Consider the following 22096-nt stretch of genomic DNA (forward strand, 5'->3'; position numbering starts at 1 on the left):
AAGCAGACACCAGAACCATACATTATCATCATAGCGCTAAGTACTTGATTTTGGCCACTGTGAAATGGAGTTAGTAATGAAAAGGCAAAACAGCCATACTGTAAGAAGGTTTAAATTTCTAGGTTAATCTAACCATAGCATCACAGCCATGCATCGACATATGTGTGCTATAGTAACCTTTTTTGATTGTGTAATTTGTTTTATAAATCATTTATTTTAAGGGAAGTCAGTTTACAAAAATGTAGATTTGCACAAAAGATAAATAGAGGGTAATTCTTCATTTTGTCAAATCCTTATGTGCTCACATAATGATGTATAGTAGATTCTTTTGACTAGGAACCTTTCTCTATTAATCTATCAATTATATGTAAATATCTTTACCCATTTACTTTGCATTTACAGGTGTTTCAGAATATATGAGCACTAATACCCTAAATAATAAGAATCAATTTAAGTATGAAATGTTGAACTAAATAGAAAATTAAAGTCAACTTAAGAAATTTTGACCATGGCAAACTTAATTTGCATGAGGGTTAAACAACCTCCAGAAAGAAGGAAGTGAAATGGAAATAAAATTCTAAATAATCAGCTCTCTTTTTTTCTTTTAAAGCAATAGCTGTATCCATATGAAACCAGCGGTTGCAAGATATTTATACTGTTTTGAAACCTAGATTTTAACTTCTAAATTGTAACATGAGGCTTAAAAAAATATACTGGGAAATAACTGCATATCGTATGCTTTTTCAAAAAGTTCTCCAGTAGGATATTATAACCTTTTGTTAACCTATGTCCAGTTGAGTTTTTACTGTGTCATTTATATCTTAGATCCAAATAAATTACCCCATTGGAAGTAACATAAAATTTAGGATATCACTGTTACATCTGAGATGATCTGAAGGAAGACTATTAATGTATATTAATTTAAAGATGTGAATTTGTGGAATTACAATACAATTGACAAAGTTTAATTCTCTCTAGAAGAAGAAGTTTTCTTCTCCATGGCTGATATGGACATGTCCCACAGTCTCTCTTCTCTTCCACCCCTGGGCGACCCGCCACACATGGACCTCGAGTTATCGTTAACCAGTACACACACCCCAGCGGGATCCCCATTAAGTGCTACTGTGGTAAAGTATTACTCAGTTTTTTGTTCTGTTCTTGAAAAGCTGCTTCTAAAATTCTGTGCTTCATTCATGTGCTTTAAAAAAATTCTTTTGTAGCTTCAGCCAACATGGGGAGATTTCCTTGATCATCATAAAGAACAGCCAGTGAGAGGGTCAGCATTGCCGTCTAATAGCCTCGGTCACCCAGCATCTTTACCGAAGACTTGTAAGTGCAAATAAGACATTTGTTGATGGTTCCCACGGGAATTTTTAAAAATTAAAAATGCCATTCTACTACTTCTTTCCTTCTCCTATATCTATATCTGTATCTGTATCTATATCTGTGGCTATATCTATATCTATATCTATGCTATTTAGCAAAGTTCAGAAAGAAATAAAGCATGGTTGAACAATTCACTGTGAAGCCTTTTAGTATAGTTGCCCGTTCACTGTATTCTTTGGATATTTAAGTACTTAAATATTTTCAGTAAAAAGTGCACCATAGGTTTCATGTTGTTATTGTAGTTTAGGATCCCAGTCAACCATTTGATTTTTGTTTCACTGTTTACACTTTCCTTGAAAGACAACCTTATGTTTCTTCTCTGCAAAATTTAATTGAAATAGACACAAAGCTTAGAGGAAAATTTGGTGAGCAGTTTGTGGTTAATCTCTGATTTTTCCAATACAGTTTTATTAACGCAAAGCTTTGTTCATACGTTTCCTATTGTAGCATACTCTTTTGTATTTCAAGTACCCAGGAAGTACAAACGCAGAAAGATAACAGTTTATTTTGTTTTACTTGTTTGATATCATTCAAACTGTTGTGTGATCACCCTTTTTTGAAAACTAATACTTGTGTAAATGTTTTATAATTTTAATATAATGGATTGTTTTTAGGTATTAAATTTTACGTATATAATTTTAACACATTATTTCAGCTCTCCCTTCTCGATCCATCTCAGTGGATGAATCCAGGCCTGAACTTATTTTCAGACTGGCTGTGGGAACTTTTTCAGTCTCTGTGCTGCACATCGACCCGTTATCTCCACCTGAAACGTCGTTGAACCTAAATCCACTGACACCTCTGGCGACAGCTTTCTTTTCTTGTATAGAAAAGATTGATCCATCGACATTTTCAACAGACGATTTTAAGTCTTTCCGAACAGTATTTGCAGACGCTTGCTCACATGATCACCTTAGGTAAACTTTTTTTATTTACTAATGATCCTTGAAAAAGAACCAAATGTGGACTTTGTGTCTGTCTGTCTACCTATCTTCATTTGTTTTTCTAATTCACATTTTATTTGTAAGTGAGTGGAATGAGTGAGGTTTTCTTCTAGTGCTGCAAAGATATTTATCCTAGAATCTTTCATTCAGGTCATTTGGAGTGTGAAACATTCAGATATAACATCTAGGTAATCTGGAATTTGGAAATTATTTTTTCTGTAGCTCCTTGTCCTGCTCCTGTCAAATTTCTTTGATCACATTTTGCCATCATCCCCCCGACACCATTACTACCAGAAATAGTTCTTATTGTTACTGACTTAACAGAGATGGCCATGGTGCCGAAAGCAGAAGGAACTTACTAGAAGGGACTTGGAAATGATCCATATGCCGCTGGCTGTGGGGAAATGATACCAAGGCGGGTCTGAGCTTGGATGCTACATTTTCACTTTCTACTTAAAAAATCAAGGCTGTCCAAATAGCCAGTGATCAAGAAATGATGGGTTGAGTCCTAATAGATGAGATAATTAAATTTGTAAGTATAATATTGCTAATAGGCAGATGGTATTTATTTTAACATGAAAGTGACCTATAAATTCTTGAGTGACATGTTTTTTTCTACAATGATTTAGACATATACATTAATATTTTTAGAAAATATTTTGGGCTTTTAATTTAACTTTAACTTTTTTGAAATATTAAAATTAATATACAAAGTGGTTTTTATACCTAGCAAAAGAAATTCTGTAGGTTGGGACCATAGTATTTATAATCAAACTACAAAACTTTTTTTTCTTCCCATTTTTGACAAGGTTCCAAGTATCTCTCAGTAGGGAGTATAACAAAAGCAATAGAAACTGGAGGTAGGCCTTCATTTGAGTTCTGCTGACTAAAGTTTGAAAAATATTACATGATGCTTTTAGATAATTTTAAGAAACGATTACATATATTTTATAGATTTGAAAGATTTTATCCATTGCAGTGGAAGAAGGAATGACAGTATTGGGAAATAAATAGGGCAGCCCTGGGTAATTTCCTTTCAACAGATCTGGTTTCATTATCTTAAGTCAGGGAATGGGAAATTTGAAGAAATCTTTCTGGTTAGTATCCTTAGGAATATTAATTACTGACAACTTGAATTTGTCAGAATAGGTAGGTAATTGTTATACTTTATTAACACTTGTGTACTACTCTTTGATACATTGTTTTATCTAGAAGTAAATGGATACTTTTTATTGCTGTATTTTTCATATAGATTTATCGGTACTGGCATCAAAGTATCCTATGAACAAAGACAGAGATCATCATCCAGATATTTCAGTACTGATATGTCCATCGGGCAAATGGAACTTTTGGAATGCCTGTTTCCGACTGATTTTCATTCTGTTTCTCCTCACTATACAGAGGTAAATGCTAGATATTTTTCCTTTAGGAGTCTTCTTTTTTTTTTTTTTTTTTTTAAATTAAAGTTTATCGGGGTGACAATTGTTAGTAAAGTTACATAAACTTCAGGTATACAATTCTGTATTACATCCTCTATAAATCATATTGTGTGTTCACCACCCAAAGTCAGTTCTCCTTCCATCACCATATATTGATCCCCTTTACCCTCATCTACTACCCCCTCCCCCCTTACCCTCTGGTAACCACTAAACTATTGTCTGTGTCTATGAGTTTTGTTTCTCATTTGCTTGTCTTGTTCTTTTGTTGTTTTTGGTTTATATACCACATATCAGTGAAATCATGGTTGTCTACTTTTTCTGTCTGACTTATTTTGCTTAGCAGGATTATTCTTTAAATCTGTCTTACTTTTTAAGAAATGTATGAACAAAAATGGTTTTCTTAAAAAAAGGTATAGGAAGTCATATAGGAAGAGGCATGTACGCACGTGTGTGTGTGCCTGTGTGTATGTGTGTGCGTGTGCATTTGTGTTTTGTTGGAACAAATTTTTTAAAAATTTTTGTTGGGAAATATTGGGGAACAGTGTGTTTTTCCAGGACCCATCAGCTCCATGTCAAGTCGTTGTTTTCAATCTAGTTGTTGGGGGTGTAGCTCACTGACTCGTGGGAATCGAACCAGTGACCTTGGTGTTATGAGCACTGTGCTGTAACCATGGAGCCAACCGGCCACCCACCAGCTGCTCAGCTTCAAGCTCAAGGCGTTGTTTCTCACTGGCCCATGTGGGAATCAAACCAGCGACCTTGGTGTTATGAGCACTGTGCTCCAACCACTGAGCCAATCGGCCTCCCGCCGGAGGCCCAGGTCCAAGCTCAAGCTGTTGTTTTCAATCTAGTTATGGAGGGTGCAGCTCACTGGCCCATGTGGGAATCGAGCTGGTGACCCTGGTGCCACAAGCACTGCGCTCCAACCACTGAGCCAATCGGCCTCCCGAAACACTTTTTTTTTTTAATTTATTGGGGTGACAATTGTTAGTAAAATTACATAGATTTCAGGTGTACAATTCTGTATTACATCATCTATAAATCCCATTGTATGTTCACCACCCAGAGTCAGTTCTCCTTCCATCACCATGTATTTGATCCCCGAAACACTTTTTTAAGTGTGGCATTGGAATTATTTCTGAGCTTTTAGTTATTCTTAATAGATTAAATCGAATATATTATGAAAGTAAGGTTTTCTGACTTCAAAAAGTTCTTCCCACTATTAGCACCTCTGTTAATTCATGTGATTAATTATAGCTTAATATTTTACATTTAATTTATTTTTATCTTTGTTTTTAAGCTTTTAATGTTCCATTCCAAAGAACGAACTGATTTCCACGCCCCTGTGTGTCTTCAGCTTCATTATAAGCATTCTGAGCATAAAGGACCCCAGGTAACAGATTGTTTTCTGTGAATACCACCTATAAATTTTGATTTTATATGTAGTATTTTGTCACAATTAGAAGGTTTTAACTTAATCTTATCGTATTATTAGTGATCATATTAATGCCCCCTCCCCCTTTTTTTTAAAGGGTAATCAAGCAAGACTTAGTTCTGTTCCTCAGAAATCAGAATTACAAATTAAATTGAATCCAGTATTTTGTGAGCTGGATATCAGTATTGTGGACAGGTTAAATTCCTTGCTTCAACCACAGAAACTCACTACAGTGGAGATGATGGCATCTCACATGTATACTTCATATAATAAGCATATTAGTTTGGTAAGTATTTAAAGGTTGCAAATACTAATCATAATTATTGCTGTCTAATAGGCTTATTGGGATTATTGGAATTATTTCTGAGCTTAAGTATTTAAATAGATTAAATAACATATTACTAAAGCATTATTATTTGTAATAATGAAAAAATGGAGACATCTTTTATGTGTGGCTACTAGACTAGCTAAATAAGCTTTGCTAATATTCTGAGTGAAATAGGAGAGAGAAAGAATAGATTTGTTAAAAATCCAAGTCTAGCATAAAAGGGATCTTTCTAATCTAGCAAGGCAGAGACTGAGTCATGGCAGTACAGTCTGGACTAAAGTATTATAAGATTCAATACATTTTAGAGAAAGAACAGAAATAGACTATTATGTGAAGGGCATGTTCTTCAACCCTTTTATTATAACATGACTTTGAATAAATGATGCATACGTGTTTTGGTTTCTAAGACTCATTTGATGAGATCATACCCTTGTGTTGGATGGGAGCTTAGAGTGATTGAGTCACTTAGTGACTATTTATTTAGAACACATGATGTGCCAGACTCTGGGCTTAGTCTTGGAAATGTTATGTGAAGACGAGTCAGGGACGGGCCTTTGCATTTGGCATAATTCATCTAATTTCACACTAAGTCTTTAAAGTAGCATGTTTGTAGATAAATCCTTCAAATTGAATATTGGGTACTATAGTGATTTTTAACTGCATGGAATTTGTTGATAAGCTAATTTACATGTTATTCTATTTTATTCTATTGTAAGATACATATGCATCAGTTGTGCCTGGTTCAGCTTTTATTTTCAGTTTTTTATATAAGGGTTTACATTCTGCCAATAGTTTTGGCTTCTGTCAATAGCTGTTGGTTATAAAATTTCATTATACTAAACTAATATGGTAGTAGTTATTTTGAATTATATTTTAATGTAGTACACTGAATGAGGAAATAATGATTATACATATCATAATGTTGAATACTAATGTCACCTATGTTTATTTACTTAATTTAACATTTTGACCTATTTTTTGATGTTTTGCGTTTTAGCACAAGGCTTTCACTGAAGTCTTTCTAGATGATTCACATAATCCTGCAAATTGTCGGGTATCAGTACAAGTTACAACACCAGCATTAAACCTTTCTGTTCGCTTCCCAATACCCGATCTTCGATCAGATCAAGAAAGAGGACCATGGTTTAAGAAGTCACTGCAGAAGGAGATCCTTCATTTAGCATTCACAGATCTAGAATTTAAGACTGAGTTCATAGGAGGATCAACCCCAGAGCAAATTAAATTGGAACTGACCTTTAGAGACCTAGTTGGTAAGATCGAATGTGCCTGTAAAGGAGCCAGACTAGAAACAAACACCTGTTACTGAAACTTATAGCATGAAAAAAGTATATGACAGCCACAAAGTATGACAGAATTAAAGAATATTACGTTAGAAAACAAGACTAACAACTTCTTTCTGGTATTGTATACAAATACCGTGTTTCCCTGAAAATAAGACCTACCCCGAAAATAAGCCCCAGTTAAAATCGTCAGCCAGATGGACGCATTTAGTACGTTGTGACAATGTTCCAGGAGAAGATGACTGACTGTATTTGAATAAATGTAGATTGTTGTACATGAAAAAATAAGACATCCCCTGAAAATACGCTCTAATGCATCTTTTGGAGCAAAAATTAATATAAGACCCGGTCTTATTTTCGGGGAAACACGGTATGTGATATAAGTCAGTTTTTGAAAAGAAATCACTAAGCACGACGATTATTCACTCTGTTACAATCTTCATTTTTCCAGGGGAATCTAGTGCCACCTACATTCTTACCACCTACCCATGTAGGGTGCTAGCAGCCAGAATTAATTGAGTGCCACTCTGGGTTAGCTACTGTGCTAAGCACTTCACACACGTTACCTTGTTTCCTTTAATCATAATAGTATTTAGGCATATTTCCAATCATTTTTGTCATTTTTAAGTGAAGAATCTGCAGACTTAAGAAGGACCTTCCACGGTCATGGAATAGTAAGTGGCAGAATCAAGATTCAAACCCAAGTCTGACACTAGAGCTTGAGCTTTGTACCATCATACTAATCTCAAGTGACTTTTCTTTGTAAAACCTGTTCTTGGGGCAGCTGGTTGGCTCAGTTGGCTAGAGCACGGGCTCTTAACAACAAGGTTGCCAGTTCGATCCCCACATAGGCCACTGTGAGCTGTGCCCTCCACAGCTAAATTGGAACAACAGCTTGACTTGGAGCTGATGGGTCCTGGAAAAACACACTTAAAATAAATAAAAAGCTTTAAAAAAATCTATTAAAAAAACCCCAAAAAACCTATTCTAAGTTTTTCTGTATTACTTTGCTTCTGTCAGCTAATGAAGAGTATATACGAGTATTTGAAATTGTTGCCATTTATGACTTCATGAAAGGGCTTTTAGAGGTTATCTGATCTTCCCTTATCTCCAGTGGTAAGAAACTCATTATTCTGGATGAAAGTCATTCCTGTAAAATTGAATATAAAAAACCTGTAGGGTTATTGTGAATAGAGGTAATTCTTACAGTGCTTGATACTAAATAGACATTTAAGACATGTAGTTATTATCTCTGTTCCTAGGTTAACTGTATACATTTTTATGGAGAATAATTATTAAGTGGCACTCAGGAAGTGGTAGCTACTGTATTTACTGTGTCATGATTATGCACTTTGCATATTAAACATTGGCACTTAAAAATTTGACTTAAAATAGAAAACAGCATCTTTATCTGCTCATCGTGTCTCCCCACATGTACACATGGAACAGGAGCAAATGAATAAATGCTGCAGAACTTAATGTTGCATTATGTTCCTGATTTAGAGGATCTTTGCTCCCCTAAGCAGGAAAAGTATCTTTTAGCTCTTGAGAAGAATTGCATTTCAGTTCATCAGTCTTGTTTTATTAGGGTCATTCCAGGAAGATAAAGGAGAGCCGTCTATTAAGTTTTTCCACGTGTCTGGTGGAGTCGATGAAGACACGACATCGTCAGATGACTTTGACTGGCCACGGTGAGTAAGCAAATGGATACAACACATCGAGTGAGAGTTTCCTTTCAAAAAATGATTTGCTAGAGTCCTTTTAGATGACATTTTGGCTATTAAATTTAAGCTAAAGAATACCCAGCCTTGATGAGAGAACCCAGAGGAAGATGGACAAGTTAAGTAAAATATATACATTGAGCACGACTCTATGAAAGGTGTCTGTGAGATATTGTGAGAGATGGAAGTATAAGATGTGTTCTCTGGTCTCAAGTTACCTAGTCTAAGGAGAGGGACAAAAGAATCATTAACCATTTTAAAAATAGTTGAAGGCAACAGTAGAAGAGATATCATAGGGTACCATTTGGTTAGTTGTCAAATGAATTTTATAGTCAGTAATGCTTTGGGACAGTGTTTGTCAGACCTGGGGCGCTCTGACAAAATGCTGGTTCTTGGGCCCCACCCTGAGATTGTCGGACAGGGCCTGGGTGTCAGTACAGTTTAAAAATCATCCAGCTGATTCCAGTGTGCAGGTGTACTTAGGGAACAGTGCTTCAGGGTTTCTGGCAGGAGCGATCATTCCTGCGATTACATTAGCCTGATAGTGGGCATGCGTTATATTTGAAAGACCTTCATTTGCTTGACATAATTAGCCATTATTATATTGAAAACTTGGTATTTGAAGCCTCTCTAAAAGTGATCTTTTTGTGTGCCGTTTCCTGCCTGCCTTCTCTTATCCCCCGCCCGCTATGGATCAGACCTGTCAGACTCCTGGGCAGACATTATCAGCACAGGCCTGAAAAGGAGCAGGAGGTTAGAGCATGCGTTCATCATAAGAAACGCATAGGAGAATTGTACACCTGAAATCTATGTAATTTTACTAACAATTGTCACCCCAATAAATTAAAAAAAAACAAACTCATGAGAAACGGATCTACTTCAATTAGGTAATTCAGAAGCACAATTTACATTAGGGTACCTATAAATTAGGAAACAGTTGTTATCGTTTATAACTAGACCAACTGGCACCACCTACTTAGTAAAAAACAACAAAAAAAAGCTGTTCTAGATGCAATACAGCGGTCTTGTTGGAGGGTGCCATGCCTCATCACGACAGTGGGCTGGTGGGTGATGAGAAGGGGACAAAGCCTTGTGCTGGTGCTGTGCTGGCAGAGGATTAACACAAGCCTTTTAGTGACAGTCCTGAAGGAGAAAAAATGACTTTGTCTGCAGTTCTGAAAATATCCCCTAATCAATCTCTCCTTTTCCATTTGAACAGTTTTATAACACAAGCTTTCTTAGGTATGCGCGTATGCCACGATAGCAGAACAGGCCGCATGTGGGAAGGACTAGATTACTGAGAATAATTCTTACCTAATTCTTAGGTAACATTTGCTGGCTGTTCATGAAATTGGAAAAAGAACCTTTTTATCCTTAAAAGATGAGATTTTTCAGTTACCCAAGAATAAAGTGTCAATGCCCTTCTTTCATTTACTGGTTTCATCAGTTCCACACTTTGCAGTTTAAAACATGCTCAGAAGTGAGTTACACTAGACATGATTAAACCCTGTAGAGAAGCCGAATCTACCATTAATGATTCAGTCAGTGGTCTTGGTATAAATTTGCATAAAAGCTAAAGTTTTGTGGTTTACACATAGATCTTGATTTCAAAAATTGTCTTTGCTCTCAGAATCGTACTGAAAATAAATCCCCCAGCAATGCATTCCATTTTGGAGCGAGTAGCAGCCGAGGAAGAAGAGGAGAGTGATGGCCACTATCAGGAAGAGGAGGAAGGAGGCGCTCACTCCCTGAAAGACGTGTGTGACCTGAGGAGACCAGCCCCCTCGCCCTTTTCTTCTCGTAGAGTGATGTTTGAGAACGAACAGGTAAAAGGAAAGTGTGAGCGTGCAGTGCAGGAATTATCCTGTATCATACGGCCATGGTTATCATTATTTATCTTTAAAAAAATACTCCCCATACTGTTTACACTAGGTTTTTAACTCCAAGATTGACTATTTTTTTCCTTGGTTAAAAGTTCAAAGTCACACGCTAATTTATTTGCAGACATACCAAGTCCTATGCATAGAATAAGTTGCTGCTACTATTTTAAACATAAAATGGTTATTTGATGCATTTTTTCTTCTTTTTTTCCCCACTAAACTATTTTAGATGGTGATGCCAGGAGACCCTGTCGAAATGACAGAGTTTCAGGATAAAGCAATCAGCAATTCTCACTATGTGCTGGAACTTATGTTACCCAATGTTCATGTAACACTACCCAATAAAAGCTTTTATGAGAAGCTTTATAATAGGTGAGTTGAAACATATTTAGTCGAGTCTTTGGGGTGGACTTTTCTGCCTAACTGCCTTCCTACCTCCTCGTTCCCCCCTTTCTTCCCTTGCTTTAATATTACCTACCAGCTCTGTATACTTTGTATGGTGTTGATTAGAGAACTATTACCATTATGATGTGTTGTTGTCATAGCAGAGTTTCCTAACCAGTGTGTCTGGTAACTGGGTTACGTGCGTGTGAGATACTCCCTTAGCCCTCGCATTGGCTGGTTGCCCTCTGTCGTCTTACCAGAGGGGACTGAGCAGATATCCCTTCTGTGTGTGCAGTGACATGAAAAGAGCTGGGAGGTACTTGTGTAGAGGCCCAGCAGACACTGGGGGAGAATCAGCATCCCAGAGTCTTTGTATAAGGACTGTCCCTTCTTAGAGTTCAACAAAGGGTCTTGTTAGAATTATAAACTCTAACTTATAAGCTTATATATAAAATTTTTAATTTATTATATTTAAAAACCTTTAAACATACATACCAAGCAAATAGTTTGAAATGACTGGCATTCTAGAGTTGAAACATCACAGATTGTCAAGACCTTGGACAATTTCTCTCGCCTCTGGAAGCTCCGTGTCCTCATCTAAAATGGAGATGACACTTGTCCGGCCTCAGTGGGTTGTTGGGTGGGTTAAACACCACAACACTTGGAAAAGTTCAGAGAACAGTGTTTGGCATGTAGTAAGCGCGCAGCGGTCATCTGTTACCATGTTTCCCCGAAAATAAGACCTCGCCGGACAATCAGCTCTAATGCGTCTTTGGAGCAAAAATTAGTATAAGACCCGGTATTATGTTATATTTATTAAAGACCTGGTCTTATAGTAAAGTAAGACCGGGTTTTATATTCATTTTTGCTCTAAAAGACGCATTAGAGTTGATTGTCTGGCTAGGTCCTCTTATTTTCGGGGAAACAACGGTACTGTTATTGTTCCACTTACTGAAGGAACCTCTTCTATAGCGTACGTGAAAGATGGTCACATGGGGTTCTAGGTAGAGATGTCCTAGTGTCTGTCATGGCTGGCTAGCTTCCCACCTGTAAGCAGGTGATTCTCGTTTCTGGTAACCTTCAGAAGCCCCACACTGTTGTTTCTGCTGCAGATTTCCCTGGTATCAAATAGCTCTGGCTCTTCATTCCTGAACTATTAATACTAAGCTCTGGGTCTCCTCATTGACTACCGGTGACCATGACGGTTGGTCTTAGAATCAGAAAATAAATTCTGCAAAGATCCACTTAGTTCAGTTGTCTTGAACATGAGATTCACGGGTAGGCATTGACTGTGGAAGAAAACGTTAGTACTTCTATTTAACTTAAAAAGAAATCCCCTTTTAAAATTTACATTTTATAATATACACAATTTATAAATAGTTGCATATAATTTATAAATTCACCATAGAGAGCTTTATTGTTTTTTTTTAACTGTTAGGGTTTACACTAAAGTTTGGAGACCACTGATCTCTAGCCTGTTCTCCTTATTTTACACTTGAAGAATGTCTACTAAGAGCTTTCAAATGCACAAGGCTAAGAGTGAGCAAAAGGAAACAACTAGTTCAAGGCCCAGCTCAGAGGTCAGAACGGCTTACCACATTTCTGTCTCTTTCTGCATTGACTGACCAGGTGGCCGTTGGTTCAGTTGCGACATCAGAACAGGGATACATGTCGTAAACATTCAATGTATAAATACATGTTCATTTACCACTTCTTTTTAAAATATAGGCAAGGCCTATTTTTCAGGATGAGCCACTGCTTAGAATTTTCATATAATGAATACCCAGAAGGCTTTGTCTGCATTTTTCAGTTTCAGTTTCTTTAAAGTGGAGTGAAAAAATAGTTTTAAAGCAGCCTGAGTGCAAAATCCTTCTAGGTTTTAAGACTTTTTTCACCTCAGTCTGTATACTTAAAAGTCATCAGTTAGCACAGTATTTAATTAAACTATACTTACAATAACAGATTCTAAAAGCTGGGATGAGCAGATTTGAGCCCAAACACAATGGACCCTTGGTGAATATACAAAACATACAGGTCAGCTCCTGGGACAGAAGTGCTCAGGTGTGCTAGAGAGGAGTCCTCCAGCAGCCAGCACGTGGGGACATCAGTCCGGATGGCAGCGGGGTAGCTGGCTGGTAAACCAGGCAACTTGAGAATATCTGTTCACCTGGGGAGTTAGCTGCATGGGGTTGCTGAAGGGAGTTTCTGTTCCATCTTACTCTGCCCCCTGGTCTCTCAGGCCCCTAGACTTAGATAAACACTGATGTGCTCTCTCACGCTATGGATCGTGTAAGTCACATATCTAAGTTCCTCACGGTGTGAAGTCTTTGCCTCTTGTGTAGCATCGTATCTTTTTTAATTGTCAAATATTATGTTAAAAACTTTAAAACATTCGCAGACTTACAGAACAGTGGCAAGTACAGCACAAAGAACCTTTTCCCTGAACCTAAGAATAAGTTGCTGATGTGAGGCACCTTACTCAACTGGGAGCGCCTGAGAGCTTCCCAGAGGCGAGGACGTTCTTCGACAGAGTCAGCTCAGCCATCAAGATGAGGGTGTCACTTTACACACTACTGCCATCTAGTTCTCAGACCCCATCCAAATCTTTCTAAAGGGCCTTTTATATACAGATGGTGCCAAAAAATGTATACACATTTTAAGAAAGGAAAAAACTGTATTAAAATTGTAATACTCAATATTTACCAATACCAAAAGATGAATACAAGTCATGTGTATACATTTTTTTGGCACTCCTGGTATATCCTTTTTAAATATCTTTTTGAGCAGGAGTTTTAACCAATTGCCTTTACTTCATACATTTAAGATACTATTCCTTTAGTGCCTCGGTCAACTAGCTGTTGTCTTTTTAGAAAGACAGTCTCAGGAAAGACAGGAGAATTTTTCTGTGTCAAAAGTCCTTAAAAATAGAATATAAAGAATAATTCTAACCGGTTTTATGAAGTCAAATATTTATGGAGCATCTGTTATGTTTTAGGCTCCTAGTCGCAGAATCTTCGTGGTATATCCTTACATACCTTGTGTTTTCTTTCTTGATAGTAAAATCATCACTCAACATTTTAGAGTCTTATGGCATCACGACTATGTTTAGAACCAAAATATAAATAAGGAAAACAGTACAGTCATATGAAACTTTATTACACGTCACATACCGTGAAGTCCAAGTTTTAAGTCAGTGGTTTCTCCTTAACCTATGAGGAGCGGATAATGGTTTATAGGGAATAAGGTAAAGGGAAGAGCGTGTCCTGAGAAAATTCATTTTATACCTTCGTTATTTATTTATGTATTTATATCAGAGTTTAGACTGAGATCTGGATTGAAACTCTTATTTCAGTAACTATGTCCAGGAAGCAGTGAACCAATTGAGTAACACATAGTTTTGGGGCACAGTTGCGTGTATCTGAGATGTGACCTATTTCTGCCCTCTGTCCCTAGTATCCTTTACCTAGTGATGCTTCCACAAGAGTCCTTTTGGGTGAGGATTCCGGTCTACTGAGAGTCACAGCTCTCAGTCCTGGTTTGTACTTTCTAGGGCTTCAGAAGCTCAGGGACTGGCCCAGGAAATTCCTAGACAAGTGGCTTCTCACAGGAAGGGGCCAGGGTGGCGTATCACTTGGCACCTTGCTTGGTATTCGCACTAGGCTTTGCGATGAGTCTGTGCTTTTGGCAGCCCTTCCACATGAGTCATCCCCTGGTCCTTCCATCATCAAACCTTCAGTGCCTGCTGTGTGACAGCCACTGTGCCAGGCGCATACAAAGATGATGAAGACAAAGGTCACTGTCCCCGAGGGGCTACAGTCTAGGAAGGGGAAACAATACAGTATGTGTTACAGGCGCTGTGACTGAACTGCATGCGTGTGAAGGACATGCCATGGGTCCAGACCTAACGAAGGGCTTCGTAGAGGGTGTTGTAAAGCCTGAGCTTTTATGAAACTAGAGCATGGGGGATGAGGGGAGGGGAGCGGAGGGGCAGAAGGGCATCTGAGTAGTGCGAGACAGTTCTTCGAAAGAGTAGGATGGGGTGTTAGCACAGCTTGACATCTGTCACCCCATTAGTCATCAGTGTGGAGTAGGCTACTGAGCTAGTTAGAAGCATTTCCTCTATTCCTTGTTCCCTATGCATTCTTCATCTCATGCAACCTCCGCCACAAAGCTGTGCTTCCTGGTAAAGAGAGAAAACGCAGATATCCCTGGAGAAAGTGAGTGACAGGAAAGAACTGAATTGGGAGCTGGGCATGATCTGGGCTCTGGTCCCAGTTCTCCCACTAATTAGCTGTGTGACCTTGGGCAGTTCACTGAACCTTTCTGAGGCCCGTTCTTCAGTGTCAAGTGAGAGTAAGGATTCTCCCCTGGCTGCCCCGCAGGATTATGAGAGGGCCCAGTGACACAGTGCATAATCTGTTAGGGTTTACAGAGTGCTCTCGTATAGGGTACAGTCTTCCTTTTGTCCTTCAAGGGTTTGTATACTTAATTAACTCCCTCCTTTAAAGTGCATTCAGGTGCATGTAACTCGATGCATATAACACAGGTAAAACTAGGCAGGAGTCTAGTTTGGTATCTAATTGTATACATTCCTTTCTCATTGCCCTGCGTTACAGCCATATCAGTTATTTTTCCATTATATGGACATAATTGATATTAAAAAAAAAGCTACTCTGTGGAATCTTATTTCTATTTCACCATTTAGAAAAATTGTTATTCACGTGACTTCCAAAAGGGGTATTCTTTAGTTTGCCTTCATTTGGACTAGGAATTGTGTACTTATTTTTCAATTTTGTTTTTATAGAATCTTTAATGACTTGCTGCTGTGGGAGCCGACAGCGCCTTCACCGGTAGAGACTTTTGAAAACATTTCATATGGTATCGGGCTCTCAGTAGCCAGTCAACTGATCAATACCTTCAACAAAGATAGTTTTAGCCCTTTTAAATCTACAGTTCACTATGGTAATATATTTTAAATCTGTTCTGATGTAGATGCCTGGTTTATCAATAAAGTAGGAGCTTTTTCAATTGATGGATTTAAAAATATTTCTTTGATGTTTTTTCATTTATAACTATATTCTATAATATCTTTCAGTACTTTATAGTTCCCCACTTCTATCTGTATATTGAGACTATTGTTATTAATTAAATATGTTCCCTTTATAGTGATAAGGTATACATTGTCTGAAGGTCAGTGGTAAAATGAAAAAACGGCAAGGCCATTTTTATTGTCATGCAGATTCTTTGTAAAAATAAACAGGTTGTGTAATTAATAAATGTTCTCGTGATAATGGTCAAGTTGCTGTTTTATTTAACAAGCTGTCAGGCCCCTGTAATTGTGACATTTTTTTCCTCATAGATGAGGAAAGTGGATCTGAGGAGGAGAGTTTGCACTATTTTTCTACTGTTGATCCCAACTATCGTTCCCGTAGGAAAAAAAAACTAGACCCTCAGAACAAGAACTCACAGAGTTTTCTCTCCGTTCTCCTGAGTATTAATCACGGATTAATGGCAGTGTTTACAGACGTAAAGGTAAGGATTTACAAATGCCAAGTGTTTTTTCAAGTATAGTTTGCTTTAGATCTACCATGCTATACACATCCAGTCATCGAGGTGGTTTGAGGTTGTTTTACTTTTCTGAGGCACGCCACGATGATAGCAACTTGGAAATTTCGCTTTCATTGCAGATCAAAAGACAAACATTGTATATACCTTATTTTGGAAAACCTGCTGGGTGTGCTCTTGAAGTGGTTAACTAGTAATTTGTCCATTATAGAGTAGAAGGATGAAATACAGGGATTCCTTTGGCAGAAGAGGCCCCACAGAGCATTTAATTACTCAGTTTTTAACACCACTGTGTTGGATGGGTCAGGAGTCAGAACTCTTAGCTGCAGTGTGAGATTCTCCTCGACTGAGTCAAGAAGGAGCCTCCCTGGGTCATTCTTACTTTTCTGCATTTAAGTAATGACTCTGTGTTTTCTGATCTTTATTAGCAAGATAATGGAGATCTGCTGGAAAACAAGCATGGTGAATTTTGGTTAGAGTTCAATAGTGGTTCGTTATTTTGCGTGACAAAATATGAAGGTTTTGATGACAAGCACTACATCTGCCTTCATTCTAGCAGCTTCAGTCTATACCACAAAGGTAGGACAAATGTTAAACGTGGGTTTTGTTCACTTCTGCTTAGACATGTTTAAATTTTGTTTAATAAAGCAAATCTATTGAGAGCAGAATTCTGATATTAGAAATTATTTTCTGTGGGTTGTTCTGATTCCACTGGCAAATAATACTTACTGTAAATTGGGAGTTGACTGTATGTTCTTTTTTTTACAATAACTTTACTGAGATGTAATTCACATACTGTACAATTTACCCATTTAAAGTATATATTTCATTAGTTTTTAATATTTCACAGAGTTGTGTAACCATCATCACAGTCAACTTCAGAACATTTTCACCACCCCCAAAAGCCCTCCCATCCCACCCAGCCCTAAGCAACCACTAATCTACTTTCGGTCACTATGGTATATTCCTGATGTTTCATATAAATCGAATCATATAATAATTGGTCTTTAGCAACTGACATTATGCTTTCAAGATTCATCCAAGTGTGTCAGTATTTCCTTCTTTTTTATTGCCAAATAATACTCCATTTTATGGATATACCATATCTTATGACCCACTGATCAATTGGTAGGACTTTACATTCCAACTTCTCTCTTAAATAGTATTTCCTGTTGGTAACAGACACAGAATTTACCATTCTTGAGCTCATTTCCTGTGTTACCTTATAAATAGACCTGAGATCCTTGTGCATTTTTAACGCTTATCAGATTTTTCTTATTAAATTTAATTTTCCTAGCATTTTAAATCTTAATTATTTGTTAAGTTGGGTACTGCCAGTCATGCCAACATTAGTAGAGAGGTGTTGTTAGTGAGTTGGTTCTTGGTCGTTTCACCTCCAGAATTATGTCATATTCAGTGAAGTACGTGGTTTTTTGTTTTCAGTTACAGAAGTCCGTGAACTAATTTCAGGTAATGATTTTGTTATCTTTTCACCTCACTGGGAATGTAGGCATAGTGGATGGAGTGATTCTTCCTACGGAAGTACGACTGCCCAGTTCAAGCCACCCACATTGGTTGGAACCCACTATTTATTCCTCTGAAGAAGATGGCCTCAATAGAGCATCTTCTGATGGTGTTGGAGGAGACGCTTTGAATATGCTCTCGGTTGCAGTTAAAATAGTATCCGATAAATCAGAGTCCAATACAAAGGTCTGTGTTTTATACTTTTATGTCATTAAATACTTGCTGTTGATTTGATTATTAGCTAAAATGATTGCATAAAAGACACATTTATTTTCTTTAAAAGAAGTCAAGTTTTGAATTGGAGGACTGAATAGGTAACGAATGTAATTCCTTACGTTGTTGCTCTGTAGGAATTTCTCATTGCTGTAGGCCTGAAAGGAGCCACTCTCCAGCACAGAATTCTCCCTTCCGGGCTGAGCTGGCATGAGCAGGTGAGAGCGCTGGTATGGATGTGTCCGTCGAGTTTTGTACTTTATATTGACATGTGACGTATGTACTATTTATAAGTTCAGCTCAGTGAGTTATCATGAAGTAAACACTCGTGTATGAGCAGCCCCCTCTTAGGTTAGGAAACAGAAGATTTTCACCACTCCAGACTGTGATTGATTTTTAGTTTGGAAACCTTCAACTTTGGTCTCTAAACATTTCAGAGACAGAGTTATCCTTTATATCATGAAAAGGGACTTTGTGTTCTGGTACCTGGCACAGAGGAACAACAAATCATGTGTTGGACTTGCACTTATAACCATATATTCTTTTTAAGTGCCATAATTTCATAATTATTCTGTAGGCCAATAACATGGTTTGAGACACGTATAAGGATTTCTGTAATTAATTTCCAGTCTGATAATTGTATATGTTAACGAAATACAGTTGGTTGTTTCACAGGAAACTTTGGGTTTATGTGAGAATGAAAACACGTCCATTGGGTCTTGTTCATGTTCCTTAGAAAGAGGAACCTTTTCTTTGTGCTGGGAAGATAATAAATTATTTTAAACTTGAATATTTTCAGAAGGCTTTTTTCATAAAAGCATTTAGGAAACATGAGATATTCTGTTTGCCTATCTGTCTACCTATCTATAGAAACGTGAGAAGATTTTCTATCTGTACTTGTATCTGTCTATATCTGTCTCTGCCTCTGTCTCTCTCTTTCTCTCTCTCATCTGTACAGTGGGAGAGTATGAACACTGAACGGGCTGTAAGGGAGAGATTTAGCCTAACCTTGTTTGCTTAGATTAGAAACATGTGAGAACACACGTTGGTGAGAAGGACTGGTTTTCAGACTGAACTAGATACAAACTAAGGATAAAAAAACTTCTCCCAACAATGGATTATATAGAAAACCAGATGGACAGTTTTAAGCAGTCTTTAGGAAAATGTATTTTTTTCAAGAATTGCTCCAAGCAAAATAATGTGAAAGTATATTATACCTACTTGGTTAGTTTCCTAAGATATGATTTTTCTAAGGTTTCTGTAGCGTTGCAGTTGTTGGATGGGACTTTTTATTTCAAAGTCCAGTTTTGCAAATACTTTTTGAAATGAATTCCTTCAAAATGATGATTTTTTTCTTTTAGCATTATGATTTTCCAATAAATGGTTGCTTTTTCTGTGAGATACTTTGTTTTGCATTGGTATTAATGATCTATCAAAACTTTTTTTTTCTTCTAAAGCAGGGCATTTTATATTTTTGTGATTATAGATTTTATACTTCTTGAATATTGCTGATGAACCTGTTCTGGGATATAATCCTCCAACTTCATTTACAACTTTTCATGTTCATCTCTGGAGCTGTGCACTTGATTATAGGTTAGTCAACAATGGAACAAAATAAAATTTTATCATTTAAAGTATGTACTAAGTTTTGGGAAAAAAATACATTGAATTCAGTAGAGTTAAAGTTCCAAATGCTCTTTAAAAGGTGTTTCTGTTGTTGCAGCAGACTGATGTTCTGTTGTTTCTTTTTGGTATTAGGCCTCTTTATTTGCCAATCCGATCTCTTCTTACTGTGGAAACATTCAGTGTCTCAAGTAGCGTTGCCTTGGATAAATCATCTTCTACTCTCAGGTACCTGTGTGAACTTCATTGTATGGAAAGGCAGCTGTTCAAAACATACTGCTACTTCCCTAAACCCTTTTATTAAAGTCTCAATCTTTTGTTAAAATCAACATTCTTTTACTAATAGTCATGTCTCTTTATCCCAGTTTTCAATTTTTCTTTCTCAGATGATTTGTCCCATCTCTTCTATTCATTACTGTGTTTCATGTTTAGGGAGGAGATGAATTCTTGAGATTTTTAGTTTACTTTTAAAAATATGTACGTAAACTTCCCATAATACCTGATATACTTTATTTTCATAATTTAAACTTTGTGAATTTGGGCATCTATTAAAAAAAAACTGCTGAAAATTTAGAATTAATTTGAGCAGATGATTTAATCTCATGTTTTACACCATTTAAATATGTCTAGCACTTATAAACAGTGAATTTTAAAGAAATGTCACATGGCATTTGTAAGTTAGAAGCTGCACATGACTCAAATAAGATATCATGTGGCATATATTCGAGGTTAGTTTTTTAGGTGTTGATTTTATCGTTTTTTTCTCAGAATAATCTTGGATGAAGCTGCTTTACACCTGTCTGACAAGTGTAATACTGTCACTGTAAATCTGAATAGAGGTAAGAGTTAAAAACCAAAATCTGCACTAGACGAATGCTAAAAGAACATTTGTGTACATGAATATTTTAATAACAGATTTTTGTGTGTGAATATTTTAAAGCATTTAAACTCCAGAATAATGCCAGTGAACTAAGGATTTTATTAAATATCAGTTTAAAGTTTTCATGTTGCTAAGTACATTAAATCACATGTACTCCATTTACTATAAGACAAATTTCGTTTCTACCTAAAATAAAGTGAATTGTAGGATTTTTATGGATGAAACTGTATTTCCGTTGATTGTAAATATTTGTAACACTACTTGCCATGAATTGTAAAGAGATGCTAGCTTTATTAGGTGTTGGTTGGATAAGCATTTTTTGGAAGCTGTACTCAGACATTTTATTTATTTTTATAATTTTAGATTACGTTCGTGTGATGGATATGGGGCTTTTGGAATTAACCATAACTGCAGTGAAGCCTGATTCTGATGGAGAGCAAGTAAGTTATTAAAATAAATGGAAATTTTTATTTGTCTTATTTTTTATAGGAGAGACTAAGAAAGTATTGACTTTACTGTAAAATTATTTTTCCATTTACCTAATTTTGGTCAAAAATAGATAAAATATTTTAAAATTAAGATTGAGTTATGATAAATACATATTTCCTATGACAAGACACATTGTCATGTTATATTTTATTCTATGTAAACCTATGCCAGAAAAAGAAATTTTTGTTCCTTGTTTGGAAAACATTTCATCTTTTCTTCCCTGTGTCCTGTCCAGGCTGACTCGCGCTTTGAACTACACTGTTCCAGTGACATTGTCCATATCAGAACCTGCTCAGACTCGTGTGCTGCATTAATGAATCTCATTCAGTACATTGCAAGCTACGGGGACTTACATGCAGCTCACCAGGCGGACGTGAAGCCTGGAGCCCCTCAAAAAAAGACACAGGTACAACGGCAGCGTCGCTCCTTAGAACTAACTCACCCCCGGCCCCATTTCATGCACACGAGTGACATGTTCACAGCAGTGAGGTCGCAGGACAGGCATAGGTAGAAAAGAAGCTGAAAAATCTTCTGTCTGTTCTTTACTTTGAGAGTGATGGGGTCTGGAAAGGTGATTCCATGGGCCTTTTTGGAAAATCTTTCTGCTGTTTGATATTCTTTGTTTCAGAACATTAATCTTCTCAACCAACATAATACTTTTTTCCAGACTTAAGTTATTTTCATCTGTCCTCACGGAAAAAAGAAAACGTATGTCATGTAAGAACTTTGTATGTAAAAATGCTACGAGAAGGTAGATGGCAGGTGTTAGTATTATTACCAGAAGACTGATTCATAGAATATTATCCTACGTATTTGTTATCTATCATACTATCCAGTTTTCAGTATACTTTGCCATATGTGATTTCCTTTAATCCAGTTTGATGCAGAGGTTAGAGAGATTACTATCTCTGTTTTACAGATGAATAAGCTAAAACCCAGAGAATTTAGGCAATTTGTCCCAATTAGTAATAGAAACAGCAACAA

General features: G+C 36.9%; 1 protein-coding gene across 4 annotated transcripts in view; it reads left to right on the forward strand.

The window, feature by feature from the left end:
• Nucleotides 1-22096, forward strand: part of ATG2B (autophagy related 2B) — a 64122-nt gene that overhangs the window by 19129 nt on the left and 22897 nt on the right. For 3 of the 4 annotated variants that reach the window (XM_019746329.2, XM_019746347.2, XM_019746363.2), the window contains 20 exons: nucleotides 979-1127; nucleotides 1221-1329; nucleotides 2042-2303; nucleotides 3583-3733; nucleotides 5070-5162; nucleotides 5302-5490; nucleotides 6530-6803; nucleotides 8422-8524; nucleotides 10185-10380; nucleotides 10664-10806; nucleotides 15623-15780; nucleotides 16178-16350; nucleotides 16812-16962; nucleotides 17894-18093; nucleotides 18258-18338; nucleotides 19607-19713; nucleotides 19879-19971; nucleotides 20512-20582; nucleotides 20987-21063; nucleotides 21348-21518. In XM_019746329.2, the coding sequence (XP_019601888.2) occupies nucleotides 979-1127; nucleotides 1221-1329; nucleotides 2042-2303; nucleotides 3583-3733; nucleotides 5070-5162; nucleotides 5302-5490; nucleotides 6530-6803; nucleotides 8422-8524; nucleotides 10185-10380; nucleotides 10664-10806; nucleotides 15623-15780; nucleotides 16178-16350; nucleotides 16812-16962; nucleotides 17894-18093; nucleotides 18258-18338; nucleotides 19607-19713; nucleotides 19879-19971; nucleotides 20512-20582; nucleotides 20987-21063; nucleotides 21348-21518 (2951 nt within the window). The remainder of the gene's footprint in view (nucleotides 1-978; nucleotides 1128-1220; nucleotides 1330-2041; nucleotides 2304-3582; nucleotides 3734-5069; nucleotides 5163-5301; nucleotides 5491-6529; nucleotides 6804-8421; nucleotides 8525-10184; nucleotides 10381-10663; nucleotides 10807-15622; nucleotides 15781-16177; nucleotides 16351-16811; nucleotides 16963-17893; nucleotides 18094-18257; nucleotides 18339-19606; nucleotides 19714-19878; nucleotides 19972-20511; nucleotides 20583-20986; nucleotides 21064-21347; nucleotides 21519-22096) is intronic. The other variant, XM_019746338.2, reaches the window with a different exon arrangement.

This window comes from Rhinolophus sinicus, linkage group LG03, assembly GCF_036562045.2.
Source record: "Rhinolophus sinicus isolate RSC01 linkage group LG03, ASM3656204v1, whole genome shotgun sequence".
In the NCBI taxonomy this organism is placed as follows: Eukaryota; Metazoa; Chordata; class Mammalia; order Chiroptera; family Rhinolophidae; genus Rhinolophus; species Rhinolophus sinicus.